Raw genomic sequence first — 19,263 nt, 5'->3', positions numbered from 1 at the left:
AAAGTGGCTGCGCCACTTTCCATTCCACCAGCAATGAATGAGAGTTCCTGTTGCTTGTCACCCACATCAGCATTTGGTGTTGTCAGTGTTTTTGATTTTCACCATTCTAGTAGATGTGTAGTGGTATCTTGTTGTTTTAATTAATTGGTTTTTTATTTTGTTTTGTTTTGGTGTGTGTGAAACATTATAGTGGTTGTAAGAGTCAGAGCCTTACAGAAAGGTTTACTCAGAGAAGTGCTGCTCCCTCCTCATCCTACTACTCAGTTTCCATTTCCCTCTTCCTTCTATCCCTTTCCCACTCCATCCCCATAAGGATCCAATCTCTTCAGTTGCTAGATTATCCTTTCTATATTTCTTTTGTACAAATGAGCAGATACAAATACATTTCTTTCTTTTTTTTTAAACCATACCAGTTTTTTTTTGTTTGTTTGATTTTTTTTTTAATTTGGTTGAGTCAGGTCTTAGTTGCAGCAGGCGGGCTCCTTAGTTGTGGCATGTGGGCTTCTTAGTTGTGGCATGCATGTGGGATCTAGTTCCTGGACCAGGGATGGAACCCAGGCCCCCTGCATTGGGAGCACAGAGCCTTAACCACTCACTGCGCCACCAGGGAGGTCCCAGGTACCAGTATTTTTTCTTATATCCTCTTATTTCTTACATGAAGAGTAGTATAGTTTATATACTCTTTTGCACTTAAGAATAGTTATTTTAAAGTCTGTTTCTGAAAACACATTATCTGGATAACCAGATAATGTGTGTCTGTTTTATTGTCTATTCTCTCTCCTTCCCTCCCTCTCTCAATTTTGTCTTGTCTCATCTCCCTGTATATTTTTCACTAAGTACTGGATCACTGAATATAAAAAATTAGAGAAATAACTAGAAGCCTAGCATGATATTAATTCCTCCAGGGAGGATTTACATTGGCTTCTCTCAGGCATTCAGAAGCAAGAACAATCCAAGGTCACCTTAATCCGGTTTCCAGAACTGAGATGATACAGAGCTGGGCTTCAGTCCCTGCAAGGTCAATCCACGACCAGTGGGCCTTTTTTCCTAAGACATAGCCTTCCAGAGTCCCAGTCCAAAACAATGCTTCTTGGCAGGATCTGGACTCCAAGTTTTGTCCTCCAAACCTCAAGGAGCCTCATTTCCCTAGGGATATGTGGCCCCACATGCCTTGCTCATCTCCTGGTTGCCTGATTCTCTTGGATCTTGGCCCCATATTTTTTTTCTGCCTTGTTAGCTCTTTGATGCCTTCAAACAGGTGGTTTGTAATATTTTGTTTAACTTTTCTATTGTCCTTTTTGGTGAGTATGCTTCAATTCTGCCATTATGGAAGCAGACGTTCCTTCACTGTTTTTTACATTGAGACTAAAATTTTTATTTTATATGTTGTATTTAGTTATTTAAAATATATATATATATTCTTTTCTCAAATTCTAAATTTCTTTTATGTGTTTAATGAGTGCGTGTGAGTGTGCATACGCACTGTTCTATTAGCTAAAGTTCTTGTTGATCTAATCTTCCTATTTTCTCTATTAACTATTCCTCATGGTAGATTGTTTCCTTGTGTATTTTGTAATTTGGGATTGTGCAGTTATTTTCAGGAGGCCCCCACTGTGCAGCCTGAGTTGAGGTCATGCCATCCTAAAGCAATATTGTGTTTGCTTCTAAGAGGCACCCTGCAATACCACCATCCTGAGACTAGTTTTTATATTAATTTTTCCTATGGGTTGAGAATAAATGAATACCAAACCCATGTGAGGCACAGCACTTTGGTTTCAAATTCTCATGGATGACTCTTTACCCCATCCCGAACCTAAGCTGAGACAAATTTCCTTGTCATCTTCCAGTGCTGGGAAGATTTTTTATCTGGACCATCATTTCGCAGGGGTCTACCACCTCAAGAGTCCTGGCTTCATGCAGGGTCCTGTTTCCAATTAACTTTCTGCCTGCAAGGCTCATTTTCTGTTCTTATCTGGATGTTAAAACAACCAGTTATTTAATAAGACCAGCCATTGCCCCACTTCACTGCTACCACTTGCCCGACAGTCGCTGGATCAGCTCACAAGCTTATCACTCAGTTCTCAGTTTTCCCTTTGTTTTTGGCCCCCAGGAATTTCCTTTATTTTCTTGAAAGCATTATGGTGCTTTTAAAGTAATGTTTATTATAAATATTTTAGTCAGCATTTCTAGGTATTTTTTTATAGTATCTTTTTTTTTAAATTTTATTTTATTTTTGGCTGCATTGGGTCTTCCTTGCTGCGCACGGGCTTTCTCTAGTTGCGGCGAGCGGGGGCTACTCTTCCTTGCAGTGCTCAGGCTTCTCATTGCAGTGGCTTCTCTCGTTGCAGAGCACGGGTTCTAGGCGTGCGAACTCGGTAGTTGTGGCGCACGGGCTTAGTTGCTCTGCGGCATGTGGGATCTTCCTGGACCAGGGATCGAACCTGTGTCCCCTGCATTGGCAGGTGGATTCTCAACCACTTTGCCACCAGGGAATAGGTTTTTCTTTTTAATATTTATTTGGCTGAACCGGGTCTTAGTGGCGGCATGTGGGATCTTTTAGTTGCGGCATGTGGGATCTAGTTCCCTGACCACGGATCGAACCCGGGCCCCCTGCACTGGGAACGCAGGGTCTTAACCACTGGACCACCAGGGAAGTCCCATTTCTAGGTATTTGTAGGGGAAGGCTTTCAGGTTATCTAACCTCCTGTTGCTAGAAATAGAAGTTAAACAATTTTTTCCTAATCGTAATCAGCACTATCATGGTGATACTAGAGGACAAGTCTGAATTTTTTTTTTTTTTTTTTTTTTTTTTGTGAACAGTGAGCAGAACTGCCCTACTATGCAAGTTTTGGACAATAAAGATTCTTCCCCTTCTTCCTTGTCTCCCCAAGAAACATCCAGAGAACATTCTAAAGGCCGATCTGCCTGTGTCCACTTCAGCCCCAGCGAAGGCAGTGATGGAAACAGGCGTCCAGGAGCCTCCTCTGTCGAGAAGTCCAGAGGTGAGACAGTTGGTGAGCAGCAGTGTGACAAGGGGAAAGGCTCCTTGAAGCAGCCCTCCTGTGTCAGGGGGTCTGGGCCTGCTGAGGAAGGAGAGGACCCCAGCTGGGCAGCTGCAAGCCTTCCACAGCAGGACGGCCACTGGAAGCCCAGCCGGCGGCAGGATGCAGCACCCAAGGCCAAATGTGCCTCCCAGAAAAGGCGCAGCCAGGAGCTCAGAGGAGGGAGGCGCTCCCCGGCTGGATCCAGCCGGCCTGGCAGTGCCAAGGGGGAGGCCGTCCGTGCTGGGCAGAGTCCTCTCCACCACCGGACGCCGAGAAACACAGTGACGCAGGACAAGTTCACAGGAGGGACCTACTCAGATTTGCCATCGAGCACAGAGGTGTTGAGGTCAGGAGTCAGGAAGCTGGGTACATCTGCCCTGTCGGAGGACACTCAGCTATCTAAGGAGACTGATCCAGCACCTGGTCCCCTCTCTGGGCAGAGTGTGAATATTGACCTTCTCCCCGTAGAGCTGCGGCTGCAGATAATCCAGAGAGAAAGAAGCAGGAAAGAGCTGTTTCGCAAAAAGAACAAGGCAGCAGCGGTCATCCAGCGGGCCTGGAGAAGGTAGGAAGATGGGATGCCACAGCATCTTTGGCTCTGTGGCTGTCCTGATCCCCCTGATGTGATACCCCCGTGCTCTGTGATACTTTCTAGTGAATTCCATGTGCTGGCATGACAAGGCCAATTTTATTGAGCCTACCCATGAGAGTCACACATGTGTAGATCTTAGTAATTTATATTGGGTAAGCTATTTGGAAGGTGTTTTTACCCAGAAAGATAGGAAAGTACCCAGGATAGCCTGGTGTAAATGAAAAACCATGAAGCCTAAGTTTCAGGTGAAGCTCTAAGAGGTTATCTGACCTTGAGCAAATCACTCAGCATCCCTGACCCTCAGTTGCCTCCTCTGTAAAATGGGATTTAACAATTGCCGCACCCGTCCTGTTCACGTGACAGGTTGCTACAATGAGATAACGTGTGCTTTGTAAATTCTAAAACACTACACATGTAAGATATTTTATTTTCCTTCTTTACTACCCAGGAATTAGATACAGTGGATTAAGTGACTGAAATTTATCACAAAAACCTGTGTGAGCCTCGACCAAGCTCAGAATGTGGGGTAGGAGCTGGGAGTGGTGGTGGAGGCTTACTGAAACACTGAGGTGAACACCACCAGGGGGTAATTCTGGGAGGACTGGAAGAGTGCTTTGCTGCAAGTTTTCACATGTCTCACAATCTCCTTCACACTGCAGGCCCCACGAGGGCCTCCATCCAGATTAGGCCTTTCAGTGATGACCACGCCCAGGGGAGGAGGGCCGGACCGTCGGCCACAGGTGGGGGTCATGTGGTCTCCATCAGATCACTGCGAGCGCAGGTGTGCTCCTGTCAGGAGATAAAAGGGCCGAAGAGACCCTGCTGTTGGCAGAGGGAGAGCTGAGCGGCTTGTGAGGCCCAGGGAGAGGCCTCAGGGACTGTCATGCCAAAGTCTCCTAACCCAGAGCCGGGCGACCTGCACGGCCTTCGCTATAGTGCGTCCTCACGTCTGTTCAGGCTCGTGGCTCTTTACAAAGTCGTCTTATGCCTGACCCCTTTGCTCTCCCAACCATGCCAGGAAGCCGTCAGGATAGGGATTAGCGTCCCTGTTTTTCAGACAAGCAATGGTCTCAGGAAAAAAGACTTGTCCTGATGGTCAGACCCAGCACTCGAAGTTCTGTCTGACTTGAGTCCAGGGGCCTTTCCCTTACATTCTCAGTAAAGGTAGTGTCTGCTGTGGTCAAAATAATGGAGGCGGAGGCTGACCTCGCACTCTGCACCTCAGGACAGGCTGGAGGACAGGCTGCCTGGATGGTCTCACGTGCATCAAGGTAATGTTGTTATGGGGGACGTTGTTGTTAGCACTGTTATTAATACTAGTAGTTGCATTCATCAGGCACGTGGGCCAGACACTGTTCTAAGTAGTTTTACATGTATTAACTCATCTAAACCCTCAGTCACACTGTGAGGGATACTGGGAATCACTGTTCTCCCCATTCCACGAATGAAGAAACTGAAGCACAGATGGGTTCATCACCCTCAGGCTACAGAGCTAGTGCGTGCCAGTGCTGGCCTGCAGCTGAGACCGTCGGCCTCTGAAGCCACAGATGGGAAGGGTCCCTGCTCCCCCTCCTTGGGGCGTTCCGCCAGGACGTGCACTGGCTACCATCCCAGAGGAACTTTTTGTGAAGTATTTCAGCTGCCACCTGGGGCGCACACAAGCCCGCGAGGTTTGCCACGTCAGGCCCCACAGCTGCTCCCCAGCTGCAGCGCCTCCCCATCACACTGTCCTTTGACTCCTTTGAAGAGTCAGCAGCTGACAGGTCCTGTCAGTAAGTGTCCATAGCAGCAAATGAGCCTTCAGCCCTTCCCCCCAAGAACAGTGGGCTCACAGTCTGTGCACCATCTGGGGAGGCAGTTACACAGGCCCCCTCTGGCTGCACCACTGTGCAATTCCGAGTCCCGGGACGTCAACTCCCAAAGGGCTTCTGGGACGCTGCACACCGTGGCAAGTCCCGTGTCTGGTGACAGTAAAAACCCTTTTATTGATTCCGCTATGGCCCTATATGTCTTCCATTTGAAGCACAGGAGCCCTAAGTGCTGTCCGGGGACAGCGTGTGGTGTCCGACAGCAAACCTCAGGGGCACTGAGGGCTGGGGTAGGGAGCGGGGCTTGGCACACGACCTCCCATAAATGCAGGCCGCCGTCATAGGAGACGTGCCCGGGGCCAGCGGGGAGGCAGGCTGACTGGAAAACGCACAGGATGGGGTGAGCAGATTGAACCTGGGGCCCAGAGAAAATGAAGCTTTGTCTAAGCGTCTGAGTTTTATTACCACTCAAGACTTGACTATTTTAAAGGTTGAAACTGGATACTGGACAAGCTAGGCTGGGCTGGAAAGTTGCTGTGGTGAAGACGAGTTGCTGTGTAAGGCACTTCCCATCGGGTCCTCTCCAGCATGTTCTGAGGTGAATAAACAAGGTTAGGCTAGACCATAACAAGTGCCCTGGCGCCCCGGGCTGAAAGGGATGATTGGGTGTGCTCGGATTCTCAGCAAACCAGGCGTGCACGTTCTTCCTGAGAAGGGGAGAATAGAGGCTGTGACTGACCACTAGGACCATGAGACACAGCCTTGGTCTCCATCCCAGAGTCGATGAGGTGGCAGCTGTGCCCCCCGAAAGCCGGAGCTGTTAGAGCTTCAGCCAACACCCAGGCTTCCCGACAAGTCCTCTGCCCACAGAGCGGGGGTGTGGAAGAATTGACTGCAGAGCGGTATTGTCCTGTTAACTCTCGCTTCTCTCTACACTTGGCTTTTTGGAAATGTGGTACATGTTCTAGTAAAGGGGTGCCATGGTTTGTCACGCTCCAGGGAAAGAAAGGAAGAATTATGTAGTTCGACTGAAATCAGCCTTTCGAGCAGGAGGGAGGGGCTGCACCAAGCACTGCAAGGAGCTTCGAGCATTTGGGAAGAAGGTTGTGTCCCGGTTGGTGTGTTGTAAGATCAGGCACAGGGCCTGCTGCTCTCTGCAGCACCCTGTAGGCTCACCAGGAGTAGTTAATCAGCTATGCATAATGAACACTGGTGCAGCTTTCCTTAGGAGGCTCCGAAACATCTGTGCTCAATAAGAGGTTTGGGAGTGCACATGGGATAAACACCATCAGAAAAGCACTAGAGGTAAATATAGCCATCATCCTGGTGCCCCTCCCCTGTCTCCCGCCCCAGGCTCTGCCCTCCAACACATTGATCTTAGTAAAATTCAGCTCTTACATTTGCCACTATTCTTAAAAACCCCTGATCATCCCCACCAAGTCCTTAGCAGTATTTGGCTGTTGGACCAGACAGCACTGATTTTGAATGTTGGCCTCTCCTAGCTCTAGCTGTTCGCCTTTTCCCCCCAATTTTTACTGTGATATAATTGACATATGGCACTGTATAAGTTTAAGGTGTACAGCATAATGATTTGATTTACATATATTGTGAAATGATGACCACAATAAGTTTAGTTAACATCCGTCATCTCACACAGATAAAAAGAAAAAGGTTTTCTTCCTTGTGATGAGAACTCTTAAGATTTACTCTTTAACAGCTTTCATATATACCATAAAGCAGTGTTAGCTACAGTCATCATGTTGTACATTACATCCCCGGTACTTACTTGTCTTATAACTGGAAATTTGCACCTTTTGATCACTTTCATCCAATTCCCCTCCTCTAATAACCACAAATCTGATTTCTTTTTCTATGAGTTTGGTTTTTTGTTTTTGTTTTTGAAGATTTCACATGTAAGTGAAATAATACAGTAGTTGTCTTTCTCTGACTTATTTCACTTAGCATAATGCCCTCAAGGTCTATCCATGTTGTTGCAAATGGCAGGATTTCCTTCTTATTTTAGGCTGAATAATATTCTACTGTGTGTATATATAATATATATAATAATCTAATGTGTGTGTGTGTGTATATATATATATATATTCCACAACTTCTTTATTTGTTCATCCATCAATGGACACTTAGGTTGTTTCCATGTCCTGGCTATTGTAAATAATACTATTATGAACATAGGGGTGCAGATGTCTCTTCATTTCCTTCAGATATATACCCTGTAGTGGGATTGCTAGATCATATGGTAGTTCTATTTTTAATTTTTTTAGGAACCTCCATACTGTTTTCCATAGTGGCTGCACCAATTTACATTCTCACTAACAGTGCAGGAGGGTCCCGTTTTCTCCACATTCTCACCAGCACTTTTCTCTTGTCTTTTTGATGACAACTGTTCTAACGGCTGTGAGGTGATATCTCATTGTGGGTTTTTTTTTTTATAGATTTATTTTTATTTTTGGCTGCGTTGGGTCTTCATTGCTGTGCGTGGGCTTTCTCTAGTTGCAGCGAGCAGGGGCTACTCTTCGTTGTGCTGCACGGGCTTCTCAGTGCTGTGGCTTCTCTTGTGGAGCCCGGGCTCTAGGCACACGGGCTTCAGAAGCTGTGGTGTACGGGCTCAGTAGTTGTGGCTCGCAGGCTCTAGAGTGCAGGCTCAGTAGTTGTGGCACATGGGCTTAGTTGCTCCACAGCATGTGGGATCTCCCCGGACCAGGGATCAAACCTGTGTCCCCTGCATTGGCAAGCAGATTCTTAACCACTGTGCCACCAGGGAAGTCCCTCTCACTGTGATTTTGATTTGTATTTCCTTGACGATTAGTGATGTTGAACACCTTTTTATATACCTGTCGGCCATTTGTATATCTTGGGAAAATTTCTATTCAGGCTCTTTGCCCATTGGATTATTATTATTATTCTTATTATTATTTGCTATCTAGTTGTACGACTTCTTTATATACTTTGGATATTAACCTCTTATATACATGGTTTGCAAATATTTTTTTTCCATTCGTAGGTTGCCTTTTTATTCTGTTGATCATTTCTTTTGCTGTGCAGAAGTTTTTTAGTTTGATGTAGTCCCACTTATTTTTTATTTTGTTGCTTATGCTTTAAGTGTTGTATCTAGGAAATCACTGCAAAGACCCACGTTAAGGAACTTTTTCCTATGTTTTCTTCAAGGAGTTTTGTGGTTTCTGGTCTTTAATCCACTTTGAGTTAATTTCTGCAAGTGGTGTAAAATAGGGTTCTAGTTTCATTCTTTCACGTGTGAATATTTAATTTTCCCAGCACCATTTACTGAAGAGACTGTCTTTTCTCCATTGAGTATTCTTGGCTCCCTTGTCAAATATTAGTTGACTATTTATATATGGGTTTATTTCTGGGCTCTAAATTCTGTTCTGTTGGTCTATGTGTCTATTTTTATTCCATTTATACTGTTTTGATTACTATAGTTTTATAGTGTAGCTTGAAATCAGGAAGTGTGATGCTTTATTCTTTCTCAGGATTGCTTTGGCTATTCAAGGTCTTTTGTGTTTCTATATAAATTTTGGTATTGTTTGTTCTACTTCTGGTTTTTTTCCCCATATTTATTATTTATTTATTTATTTGGCTGTGCCAGGTCTTGGTTGCGGCACGCAGGATATTTAGTTGCAGCATGCGGGATCTTTAGTTGCGGCATGCGGTATCTTTTAGTTGCGGAATGCGAACTCTTAGTTGTGGCATGCGAACTCTTAGTTGTGGCATGTGGGATCTAGTTCCCTGATCAGGGATCAAACCCCGGCCCCCTGCATTAGGAGCGTGGAGTCTTAAGCACTGGAACACCAGGGAAGTCCCTCTACTTCTGTTTTTTTTTTAAAAAGCCATTGGAATCTTGATAGGGATTGAATCTATAAATGGCTTTGGGTAGCATGGATATTTTAACAATATTAATTCTTCCAATCCATGAACACAGAATACCCTTCCATTTATTTGTATTTTCTTCAGTTTCTTTCATCAATGTCTTATAGTTTTCAGGGTAGAGATTTTTTCACCTCCTTGGTTAAACTTATTCCTAAGTATTTTATTGTTTTTGATGCTACTGTAAATGGAATTCTTTTTTTAATTTATTTTTCACATCACTCTTAATGTATAGAAACACTACTGATTTTGTGTATTAATTTTGTATGCTGCACCTGTACTGAAGTTGTTGATTAGATCTAACGGTTTTGTGAAGTCTTTAGGATTTTCCATATATAAAATCATGTCATCTACAAATGAAGACAATTTTTTTTTTAAGTTTTTTTTTTAATTATTTATTTATTTATTTTGGGCTGTGTTGGGTCTTCGTTTCTGTGCGAGGGCTTTCTCTAGCTGCGGCAAGCGGGGGCCACTCTTCATCGTGATGCGCGGGCCTCTCACTATCGCGGCCTCTCTTGTTACGGAGCACAGGCTCCAGATGCGCAGGCTCAGTAATTGTGGCTCACGGGCCTAGTTGCTCCGCGGCATGTGGGATCTTCCCAGACCAGGGCTCGAACCCATGTCCCCTGCATTGGCAGGCAGATTCTCAACCACTGCGCCACCAGGGAAGCCCCCAAGACAATTTTAATTCTTTGTTTCCCATTCTGATTCCTTTTTTGCTTTCTTGCTTGATTGCTCTGGCTAGGACTTCTAGTATTTTGTTGAAAAGGAGTGGTGAGTGTAGGCACCCTTGCCTTATTCCTGATCTTAGAGGAAACACTTTCAACCTTACCCCACTGAGTATGATGTTAGCTGTGGGCTTGTCATATATGACTTTTATTATGTTGAGTTATGTTCCTTCTATACTGAATTTGTTAAGGGTTTTTATCATGAACAGATGTTGGATTTTGTCAAATGCTTTTTCTGTGTCTTTTGAGATGATCATGTGATTTCTTTCATTCTATTAATATGATGTATCACATCGATTTATCTGCATATGTTGAACCATCCTTGCATTCCAGGAATAAATACTTCTTGACCATGGGGAATGATCCTTTTAATGTGCTGCTGAATTTGGTTTGCTAGTATTTTACTGAGAAATTTTGCATCTGTATTCATCAGGGATATTGGCCTATACTTTTCTTGTAGTGGAATTTTTTTCTAGCTTTGGTGTCAGGGTAATGTGGGCTCATGAAGTGAGTTTGGGAGTGTTCCCTCCTCTGCAAATGTTTTGAAGAATTTGAAGGATTGGAATTCTTCTTTAAATGTTTAGTAGAATTCATCAGTGAAGCCATCTGGTCCTGGACTTTTCTTCATTAGGAGATTTTTGATTACAAATTCAATCTTCTTACTCTTTATTGGTCTGTACAGATTTTTTATTTCTTCCTGATTCAGTCATGGCAGGTTGGTTGTTTCTAAGAATTTCTCCATTTCTTTTAGGTTGTCTAGTTTGTTGGTATATAGTTGTTTACAGCAGCCTCTTATGATCCTTTGTATTTCTGTGGTATCAGTTGCAGTGTTTCCTTTTCCATTTATGATTTTGTTGCTTTGAATCCTTTTTTTCCCTTCTTGGTTTGTAGAGCTAATTGTCAATTTGGTTTACCTTTTCAAAGAACCAACTTAGCTTTTTAAATCTTTTCTATTGTTTTCCTGTTCTCTATGTCATTTATTTCTGCTCTAATCTTTATTATTTCCTTCCAACTCTGGGCTCAGTTTGTTCTTGTTCTAGTTCCTTAAGGCATACAGTTAGATTGTTTGAGATCTTTCTTATTTCTTAATGTAGGCATTTATTACTATGAACTTCCCTCTTAAAATTACATTTGCTGCATCTCATAAGTTTTGGTATGTAGAGTTTCTATTTGCAATTTGTCTCAAGATACCTTTTAAGTTTCCCTTTCAGTTTCTTCTTTGATCCATTGGTTGTTCAGGAGAGTGTTTAATTTCCATGTATTTATGAGTTTTCCAATTTCCCTCCTATTATTCATTTCTAATTTCATACCATTACGATCAGAGAAGATATTTGGTATGATTTCAGTCTTCTTGAATTTGCTAAGACTTGTTTTGTGGCCTAACACATGATTTATCCTAGAAAATGTTCCATGTGCACTTGAAGAATGTTTTTTCTGATTGTTGGATAACTATTCTCTATATGTCTGTTATGTCCATTTGGTCTATAGTGTTCAAATCCACTGTTTCCTCTTTGACTCTTTGAGTGATTTATCCATTGTTGAGTGTAGGGTATTAAAGTCCCTAGCTATTACTCTATTGCTGTTTATTTCTTCTGTTAGCTCTGGTAGTTTTGTATATTTAGATGCTCTGATGTTGGGTGCATAAATATTTACAATTGTTATATCTTCCGGATGGATTGACCCTTTATCATTATGTAATGACCTTCTTTGTTTCTTTATAACATTTTTAAAGTATGTTTTGTCTGATATAATTATAGTTACCCCTGCTTTTTTTGTTTTGGGGAGTGTTTTTTGGCTACCATTTGCTTGAAATATCCTCATTTCTTCACTGTGTGTGTGGGTGTTTAAAGCTAAAATGAGTCTCTTGTAGATAATGTATCATTGGATCTTGTTTTTTTTTTTTTAATCCATTCAGCCATTCTGTCTTGATTGGAGGAATTAATCCATTTATGTTTAAAGTAATTATTGGTAGGTAAGGACTTACTATTGCAATTTGTTAATTGTCTTCTGGCTGTTTTGTTGATCCCTTGTTCCTCATTTCTTATCCTGCTATCTTTTCTGTGTGTTTTGATGCCTTTTGGTATCAGTCTGCTTTGACTTCTTTATCATGTTCTTTGGTGTAATGAGTACAGGTTTTTCCCTTGTGGTTACCATGAAGCTTACATAAAGTATCTTAAAATATCATAAAATATCTTAAAATAACACCCTATTTTAAACTATTAACTTACCTTCAATAGCACTGCTAAATATTATACTTCTCCCTCTTCACATTTTAGGTTATTTATGTTACAGTTTACATAAATATTTCTTATATTGCACATCCAATAAAGCTTACTGTAGTTATGGTTATATTTACTACTTTTTACTTTTAAACTAGAGTTGTATGTTAATTATGCATCACCATTACCATATTACAGAATCTAACTTTGACTATATGTTTACCATTACCTGTGAGTTTTACATTGCCTTAAGATGATTAATGTCCTTTTACTTTACTCCCTTTAGCATTTTTTGTAAGGCAGGTGTGGTGCTGATGAACTCCCTCAACTCTTGTTTGGGAAAGTATTTATCTCTCCTTAATTTCTGAAAGATAACTTTGTCAGGTATAGTATTCTTGGTTGATAGTCATCTTCTTTCAATGTTTTAAACCTGTCATCCCATTCTTTCCTGAAAAGTTCCTGACAAGAAGTCTGTTTATATAGTCTTAACGGGAGTTCACTTGTATGTAACTTCTCTTTTTTCTTACTGTTTGCAAAATTATTTTTGTCTCTGACTTTTTATAATTATAATGTGTCTCAGTGTAGCCCTACTCTCGTTCAACCTATTTGAGGTCCTTTGAGCCTCATGGGTTTGGATGTCTATTTCTCTTCTCAGGTTTGGGAAGTTTGCAGCCATTATTGCTTTAAATATACTTTCTGTCCCTTTCTCTTCTCCTTCTGGAATTCCCATAATGCAGATACTGTTTCTTTTAATTGTGTCCCATAAGTCCCATACGCTTTTTTCACTTCTTTTTTTCTTTTTGCCTTCTCTGACTGGATAATTTCAAATGTCCTGTCTTCTAGGTCACTGATTCTTTCTTCTGCAGGGTTAAGTGTGCCTTTGAAGCTGTTGATTTCTTCAGTTCAGTCATTGTATTTTTCAGCTCTAGGATTTGGCTTTTTTTTTTTTTTGATAGTTTCTATTTCTTAGAACTTTTCCTCATTTTGTTCATGCATTGTTTGCCTAATTTTGTTTAGTGAACTATAAGATCACACAGACAACTAAACTTGTTTAAGAGAATTCTGAATTCTTTCTCTGACAATCCACAGATCTCCATTTCTGTAAGGTCAGTTTTCAGAGCTTTTTAAAGTTTCCTTTGGTGTCATGTTTACCTGTTGTGTTCTTTCATTTTTTTGTATCCTTGATTCCTTATGTTGGCATCTGTGCATTTGAATAAGCAGGCTCCTCTTCCAGGTTTGCTTTGGCAGAGAGCAAACTGAACTCTTCAACAGTCAGCTCAGTTTGGGTTTCTGGATGTGTCTGCTGGTAATGTATTTGGGCAGGTGGGGCTTGCTGTCTCTTTTGGGGCAGGGCCACTGCCCAAGCTCTGAGGTTGTGGAGCAGGGGGTGGGAGGAGGAGGGTGCTGCCACTGCTGACTGCAAACAGTTGGACAGGACTGTTGGTTTGGTTCCCTGCTCAAGTGAGGCTACAGGATGGGCTCCGCAGTTGCCAGGGCTCTCTGATCAGGCTTACTTAGACAGCCGGGACTGGGCACTACACTCAGCAGGAGGCAGGGGTATGATTTAGTTTCCTTGCTCTGGTGGGACAGTAGGACAGGCCCAGGGCCTGCAGAGCTCATTGTTCAGGGACCCAAATTGGGTAAAAGACTGTGCACTGAATTCCCGAGCCAGACACAGCCACCAGCTCTATTCTGGGGTGGGGGCGGGGAGCCACGGGCTGTGCTGTCTTCAAGTGCTACTGTAAGAGAGGCTGATGGACGGGCTACAAGGCTTCTCGTGTGCTCTGGTGAGCTTCCCTGGTTGGACAGGCTGAAGGCTGTATTCAGCAATGGCTGGAGCTATGAATTACTTTCCCTGCCCGGGCAGAGTGGGGGAAACTGGTTCCAAAGGTGGCGAGCCTCTTTGTTTGTGGTCTTGATTCAAACTGGCCTGCTCCCCAAGTTCCCTGGCTGAACAGTGCTATTGGCTTTGTTCTGTGGATGATCGGCTCTGCCTACTGTACACCCTTCTTTTTTTTTTTTTTTTTTTAAGAAATTCACGTTCTTTTATTTATTTATTTATTTATGACTGTGTTGAGTCTTCGTTTCTGTGCGAGGGCTTTCTCTAGTTGCGGCAAGTGGGGACCACTCTTCATCGCGGTGCGCGGGCCTCTCACCATCGCGGCCTCCCTTGTTGCGGAGCACAGGCTCCAGACGTGCAGGCTCAGTAATTGTGGCTCACGGGCCCAGTTGCTCCGTGGCATGTGGGATCTTCCCAGACCAGGGCTCGAACCCGTGTCCCCTGCATTGGCAGGCAGATTCTCAACCACTGCGCCACCAGGGAAGCCCTGTACACCCTTCTTGAGCACTGCTGGGCTACGCAGCTTCCAGGTGGTCTGGCCAACCTTCCTGGTCAGGTAGGGGCCAGGAGCTACACTCAGCCATGGGCTGGGCTATGACTCAGCTCCCCTGACACAGCTTCCACAATGTAGCCCAGCCTCCCATCCTCCTTCCCTTACCAAATACCTAATGCTTCACACATATCTCACTTTAACATTCCTACACAAATGCATCTACCTCTGATCGTGCCACTTCTGCTACTTAAAATGCCCTTCCCTGCCTAGCAAGCTCCTACTTATCCCTTAAAACCCAGCACAAATATCAGCCATCTAGCTCTTTCCTCTCACATAGTACTTCTCATACCACATCTGTTTACACATTGGCCTGTCCCACTTTGAGGGCAAGGACCCATCTGATTCCTAGTTCAGGAAGTACTGATGGACAAAGACAGAATTCAATATTCAACATACTGCCACTGAAATTAGGAATGGGAGCTTGACTGAATCTCCCAAGAGTTCAGCAACTACTATTCCTATAGCTTCTAGGAACTTTAAGGAACACTGGTTTTCTCAGTATTGTGATCTTATTAAGTCTCTCCCCTCCTCTCACCCCACCAGCTACCAGCTCAGGAAGCACCTGTCCCACCTTCTGCACATAAAGCAGGTTGGAACCAGAGATATGGACAGATGGAACCGAGAGTGCATGACTTTGATCCTCCAGGTTTGGAGGAAGGAACTGGAACTGAAACCCCCAAAGACCATGGCAGTAAGCAGGACCACCAAGAGTCCACCCAAGGGCAGCTCAGGCACCAAGCCCACCAGACACTCAGTGCTCAAGCAGATCTACGGTAACTGTCCGTCTGGGTACTTTGTAGTTTACAACAAGCACCCCCAGAGTGTGTCACATCAGAATTTGAAAACAGGATTTAATTACATTGGGCAAACCTCCATTCAGGTAGGAACTTTATTAAACTTCCAGGCACCAACAGAATTCTCATCACATTTAGTGCCTCCCTTCCAGCAATTCCGGGTCAGAACTGGTTTCATGAGGTATCCTGGTATCTCAACCGAGAGAGACTTAAAGCCAAGAGATTGTCTGCTGGGCTTCATGAGTGAAAGCCTCAGCACAGCAACCGCTCTAGGCTGCTGCCTGTTTTCCCTTAAATTCTCCATTTAGAGGACTCCAGGCCCAGGCAGACCCTGCCTGCCTCACACTGACCTTTGCTATGCTTAGATAGTACAGAGTTGCCTATCTGTGGTAATATCCCAGATCCAAGCCCTACAGTACATACTTGCTTAGCAGATGAACTGCTGCATACTGAAACACTTACAGCTCTGCAAAGTGCCCATCCAAATAAACTCAGAGAACAGGACTGGCTAGCTCCCCAGTGGAAAAAAAGTTAAGTCAGGGCACCCTTACAAACAGATCTGTGGCCCTGGCAGCAAAATCTGCAGACTTGACCCAGGCGGGCCTATGTAGTTTTTCCACACCATACCTAATCTATCTTGGCAGACACCTGCAAACTCGAGCCTTCACCTCAATAAAGAATTCAGAACTTGGTCAGGCCACAGTTGTCACTGGTCAGAAATAGATGATCATTGTTGGTTGATTTCAGGTTCTCAAGAAGGAAAAGTACATCAGCCTACGAGATCTTCAAAAGCCCATTCTGTGCTGGGTCTCAACTCAGGTAAGGCAGCCACTGCATGGGCAAAGCAGACTGGGGAGACCATGTGGGGAAACAGTTCCCTTTTTTGTTTCATCCCCAAAGGTGGAAGACATTAGAACAGACTGCCAGGGGTTCCAAAAGTCATTTGATTTCAGGATTACATGTGTTCTTCATCCCCCTTTCATGGAATTACCACTGTAATAAACATCTCTTCTCCAGAAGAGGCAAGTTATTTTTGCAACCAAAAGCTTATTAACATTACCTCCAGCAGAAACAATAAACGGCACCTATTATTGATCACTTTTACATACTTGTTCACATACAGGAGGGGGAAACACAAATACTGTCATTCTTCAAAGTAATACCTTGGGAGTTCTTGCTCCATTTTGGTTTCACATTAAGATCCTCCATCTCCTTCCCAAAGATGGGAAGAAGTCCCTTGACCATAGATTCTGCCTTTTGCCTTTTAGGGCCCCCTAAGGAGGCATTTAATATTTAATACCATGTCCAGCTCAGGCTCAACTGTGCACACTTCCACTCATACAGGAGCAGCTCAGGGAACTTTCTTTTTAGCCACAAGACAAGACTGTTTTACTCAGGGCCCCTTCATTCATGGCAGAATTAAATTTGGGTGATAAGTTCAGTGCTGTCAGCAGTTAATGCCAGGCCCAGGGTTTCTCACGGGTGGCTATGGCAACACACTCCCCCCCAGTCCCTGAGCCGCGGCTATCCTGCAGGAACAGAGCACAGCTGGGAAGGTGAACAATGACTGTCAACGTGAACTTTAACATTCATTTATTTTTGATGGGGGGAAAACCAAGAGGTGGGGGGACAGTAATTACTGCCAAAGCTTTAATAAGAGTTGGGCAACTCATGTAATATAGACAGGCTGATCAGGGGCAATTAGAGACTTTCAAAGGAATCAGGCCCATGGTTCTATGTTTAAAACAAAACAAAACAAACCTCTAGTTATACTTGAGTGAATTAAAGAATAGTTTCAAAAACACACTGTCAGATAAAACTACTTAAGAAGTAGCATTTAGATAATCAGATATTAAAATGAGATAATCAGAGCATTTTTTACTTTGTCTCAAAAGTCCAGGACTATCAAATCTTTAAAAATGAAGGTGTTTAGTGACATAAAGGTTTTTAGTTAAAGGACTCACAGTTAAAGGACAGAATAAATAAAAGAAATAATGGTTTCTTAGGACGTCATATAAACTATCAGCTTGTTTGTCCTACACTGGCTTGAAAACAGATGAGGACCAAAGAGAATCTTTTCCTAAACCTAAGCTTGGGGGACAAAGGTTTTATGAGGCCCACCTATCCACATTAACCATTAACATGTGAATAAGGCTGATGGTCACCAGAGCTCCTAGCTAGTTAGCTACAGCCTGTGTTTTATACAGAACACAGTCTATAAATTTCCATGAAATGGGCATGACTTGGACATACAATATAAGTTTCTGCAATGTAGAATCACAGATGGCAAATGGAACCAAGAAGGACAAACCATTCATTTTAGTCTTTACCTTGAATAGAAATTTTTGCTTTGAGAATTCCATGAGGTTAAGGATCTTTGGATTTTGCTCACTGTTCTACTTAGCTTTAGTACATTGTCTGGCACATTGTAGGTACTCAAATAAATTGAGTGAAGATTGTGGCTCCTAACCTTCAATTTGGGGAGACTTTAGTAGTGCCTTTACCTCTTTTAAAACAAGGAGCAGAAAGTGAGCTGATTAGAGCAAAGTAACAAACTCCTTGGACTGTTTCTCTACCTGCATCCAGGAGGCAAACAATCACATTCTCCTCAGTCTTCTACACCCACCTGCAAACCACCCACACCCACAGAGAATAGCAGCACAGTAATGATCAGAGAGCATACATATATCAATGTCCTAAATCTGTGGGCCCATCTTGTTAAAAATAAAAGAATTTCCTCTAAAAAAAATTCCATTCCAACGAATGGAATAACCATGGCTTAAGTGATTACTAAAAACGGTACCCCCTTGTATGAACGCAGAATATTCCTGCCCACCTACAGAGGGGTATGCAGATGACAACTCAAGACTTGATACAACAAAGGCAGCCACAAACACACCAGAGTTCCAAAACAGTTCACTTTAACTTTATTGAAGTAACAGTAATAAAACCAGATGAGAGAAAGACATATTTTTGTAACTTTTTAAAAACTACTCACCTTTCATGTTTGCTTCTTTGCTCCAGTTAGGAGCAACATCCAGCAGTACGGCCTCAGCAAGTTCTCTTAACTGGTCGGGGGCTCAGTATCCTCATTTGTTAAGTGAGAGGGTTGACTGCACCACTAAAGTTTTCCAACTGTAGCATCCTGTAACTCTGTGATTTCAAAGTCATAAAAAGGCCTAAAAAAATCCACTTCAAGCTTGACATGCCTATTATTCTATCACCTGAATAGTTTTCAAAGGAACCTATTTTCTAGAATGGACTATAGCCAAGTATGTGGCACAGGGAAAGTTACATGATAGATATATATGTTTGTGTTATGTTACAGAGACGCACAGAGAAAGCAGTATCATACCAGTTATTCCAGGCAGACTGAAGACCTAAGTTCCAGTCCTACCTCCTCAAGCAGCTGCCCCCTCATAGTCAAGGTTATTCCTTAAAGAGATGTCAGGTATCTTTGAGAGGATGGAAAATGGAGGGCTGACATCCTCCTGTCTCTACAATAAACTAGCCATCACCTTATTCAGCCCCATGGATAATCCAAACCTAAACCCTTCTTCCTCCCCACCGATCAACTCTGCCCTTCAGCATGAAAATTAATAATCTGAATATCGGGACTTCCCTGGCGGTCCAGTGGTTAAGACTCCACACTCCCAATGCAGGGGGCACAGGTTCGATCCCTGGTCGGGGAACTAAATCCTGCATGCCGCACAGCGCAGCCAAAAATAATAATAGTAGTAGCAATAATAATAATCTGAATATCTGGTATTTGTTTTTAACAG

The 19,263-nt window shown here is 43.2% G+C and overlaps 1 protein-coding gene across 7 annotated transcripts in view; it reads left to right on the top strand.

The window, feature by feature from the left end:
• INVS (inversin) overlaps window positions 1–19,263 on the top strand; it is a 156,367-nt gene that overhangs the window by 129,119 nt on the left and 7,985 nt on the right. For 4 of the 7 annotated variants that reach the window (XM_082468568.1, XM_082468569.1, XM_082468566.1 and 1 more), the window contains 3 exons: window positions 2,892–3,609; window positions 15,231–15,460; window positions 16,229–16,300. In XM_082468568.1, coding sequence (XP_082324694.1) covers window positions 2,892–3,609; window positions 15,231–15,460; window positions 16,229–16,300 — 1,020 coding nt within the window. Of the gene's footprint in view, window positions 1–2,891; window positions 3,610–15,230; window positions 15,461–16,228; window positions 16,301–18,809; window positions 19,231–19,263 lie in introns of those variants that run through there. The other 3 variants (XM_082468571.1, XM_082468570.1, XM_082468567.1) reach the window with 2 other exon arrangements.

This window comes from Balaenoptera physalus (assembly GCF_965194825.1).
Source record: "Balaenoptera physalus genome assembly, chromosome: 7".
In the NCBI taxonomy this organism is placed as follows: Eukaryota; Metazoa; Chordata; class Mammalia; order Artiodactyla; family Balaenopteridae; genus Balaenoptera; species Balaenoptera physalus.
This window is presented reverse-complemented; position numbering and strand designations above follow the sequence as displayed.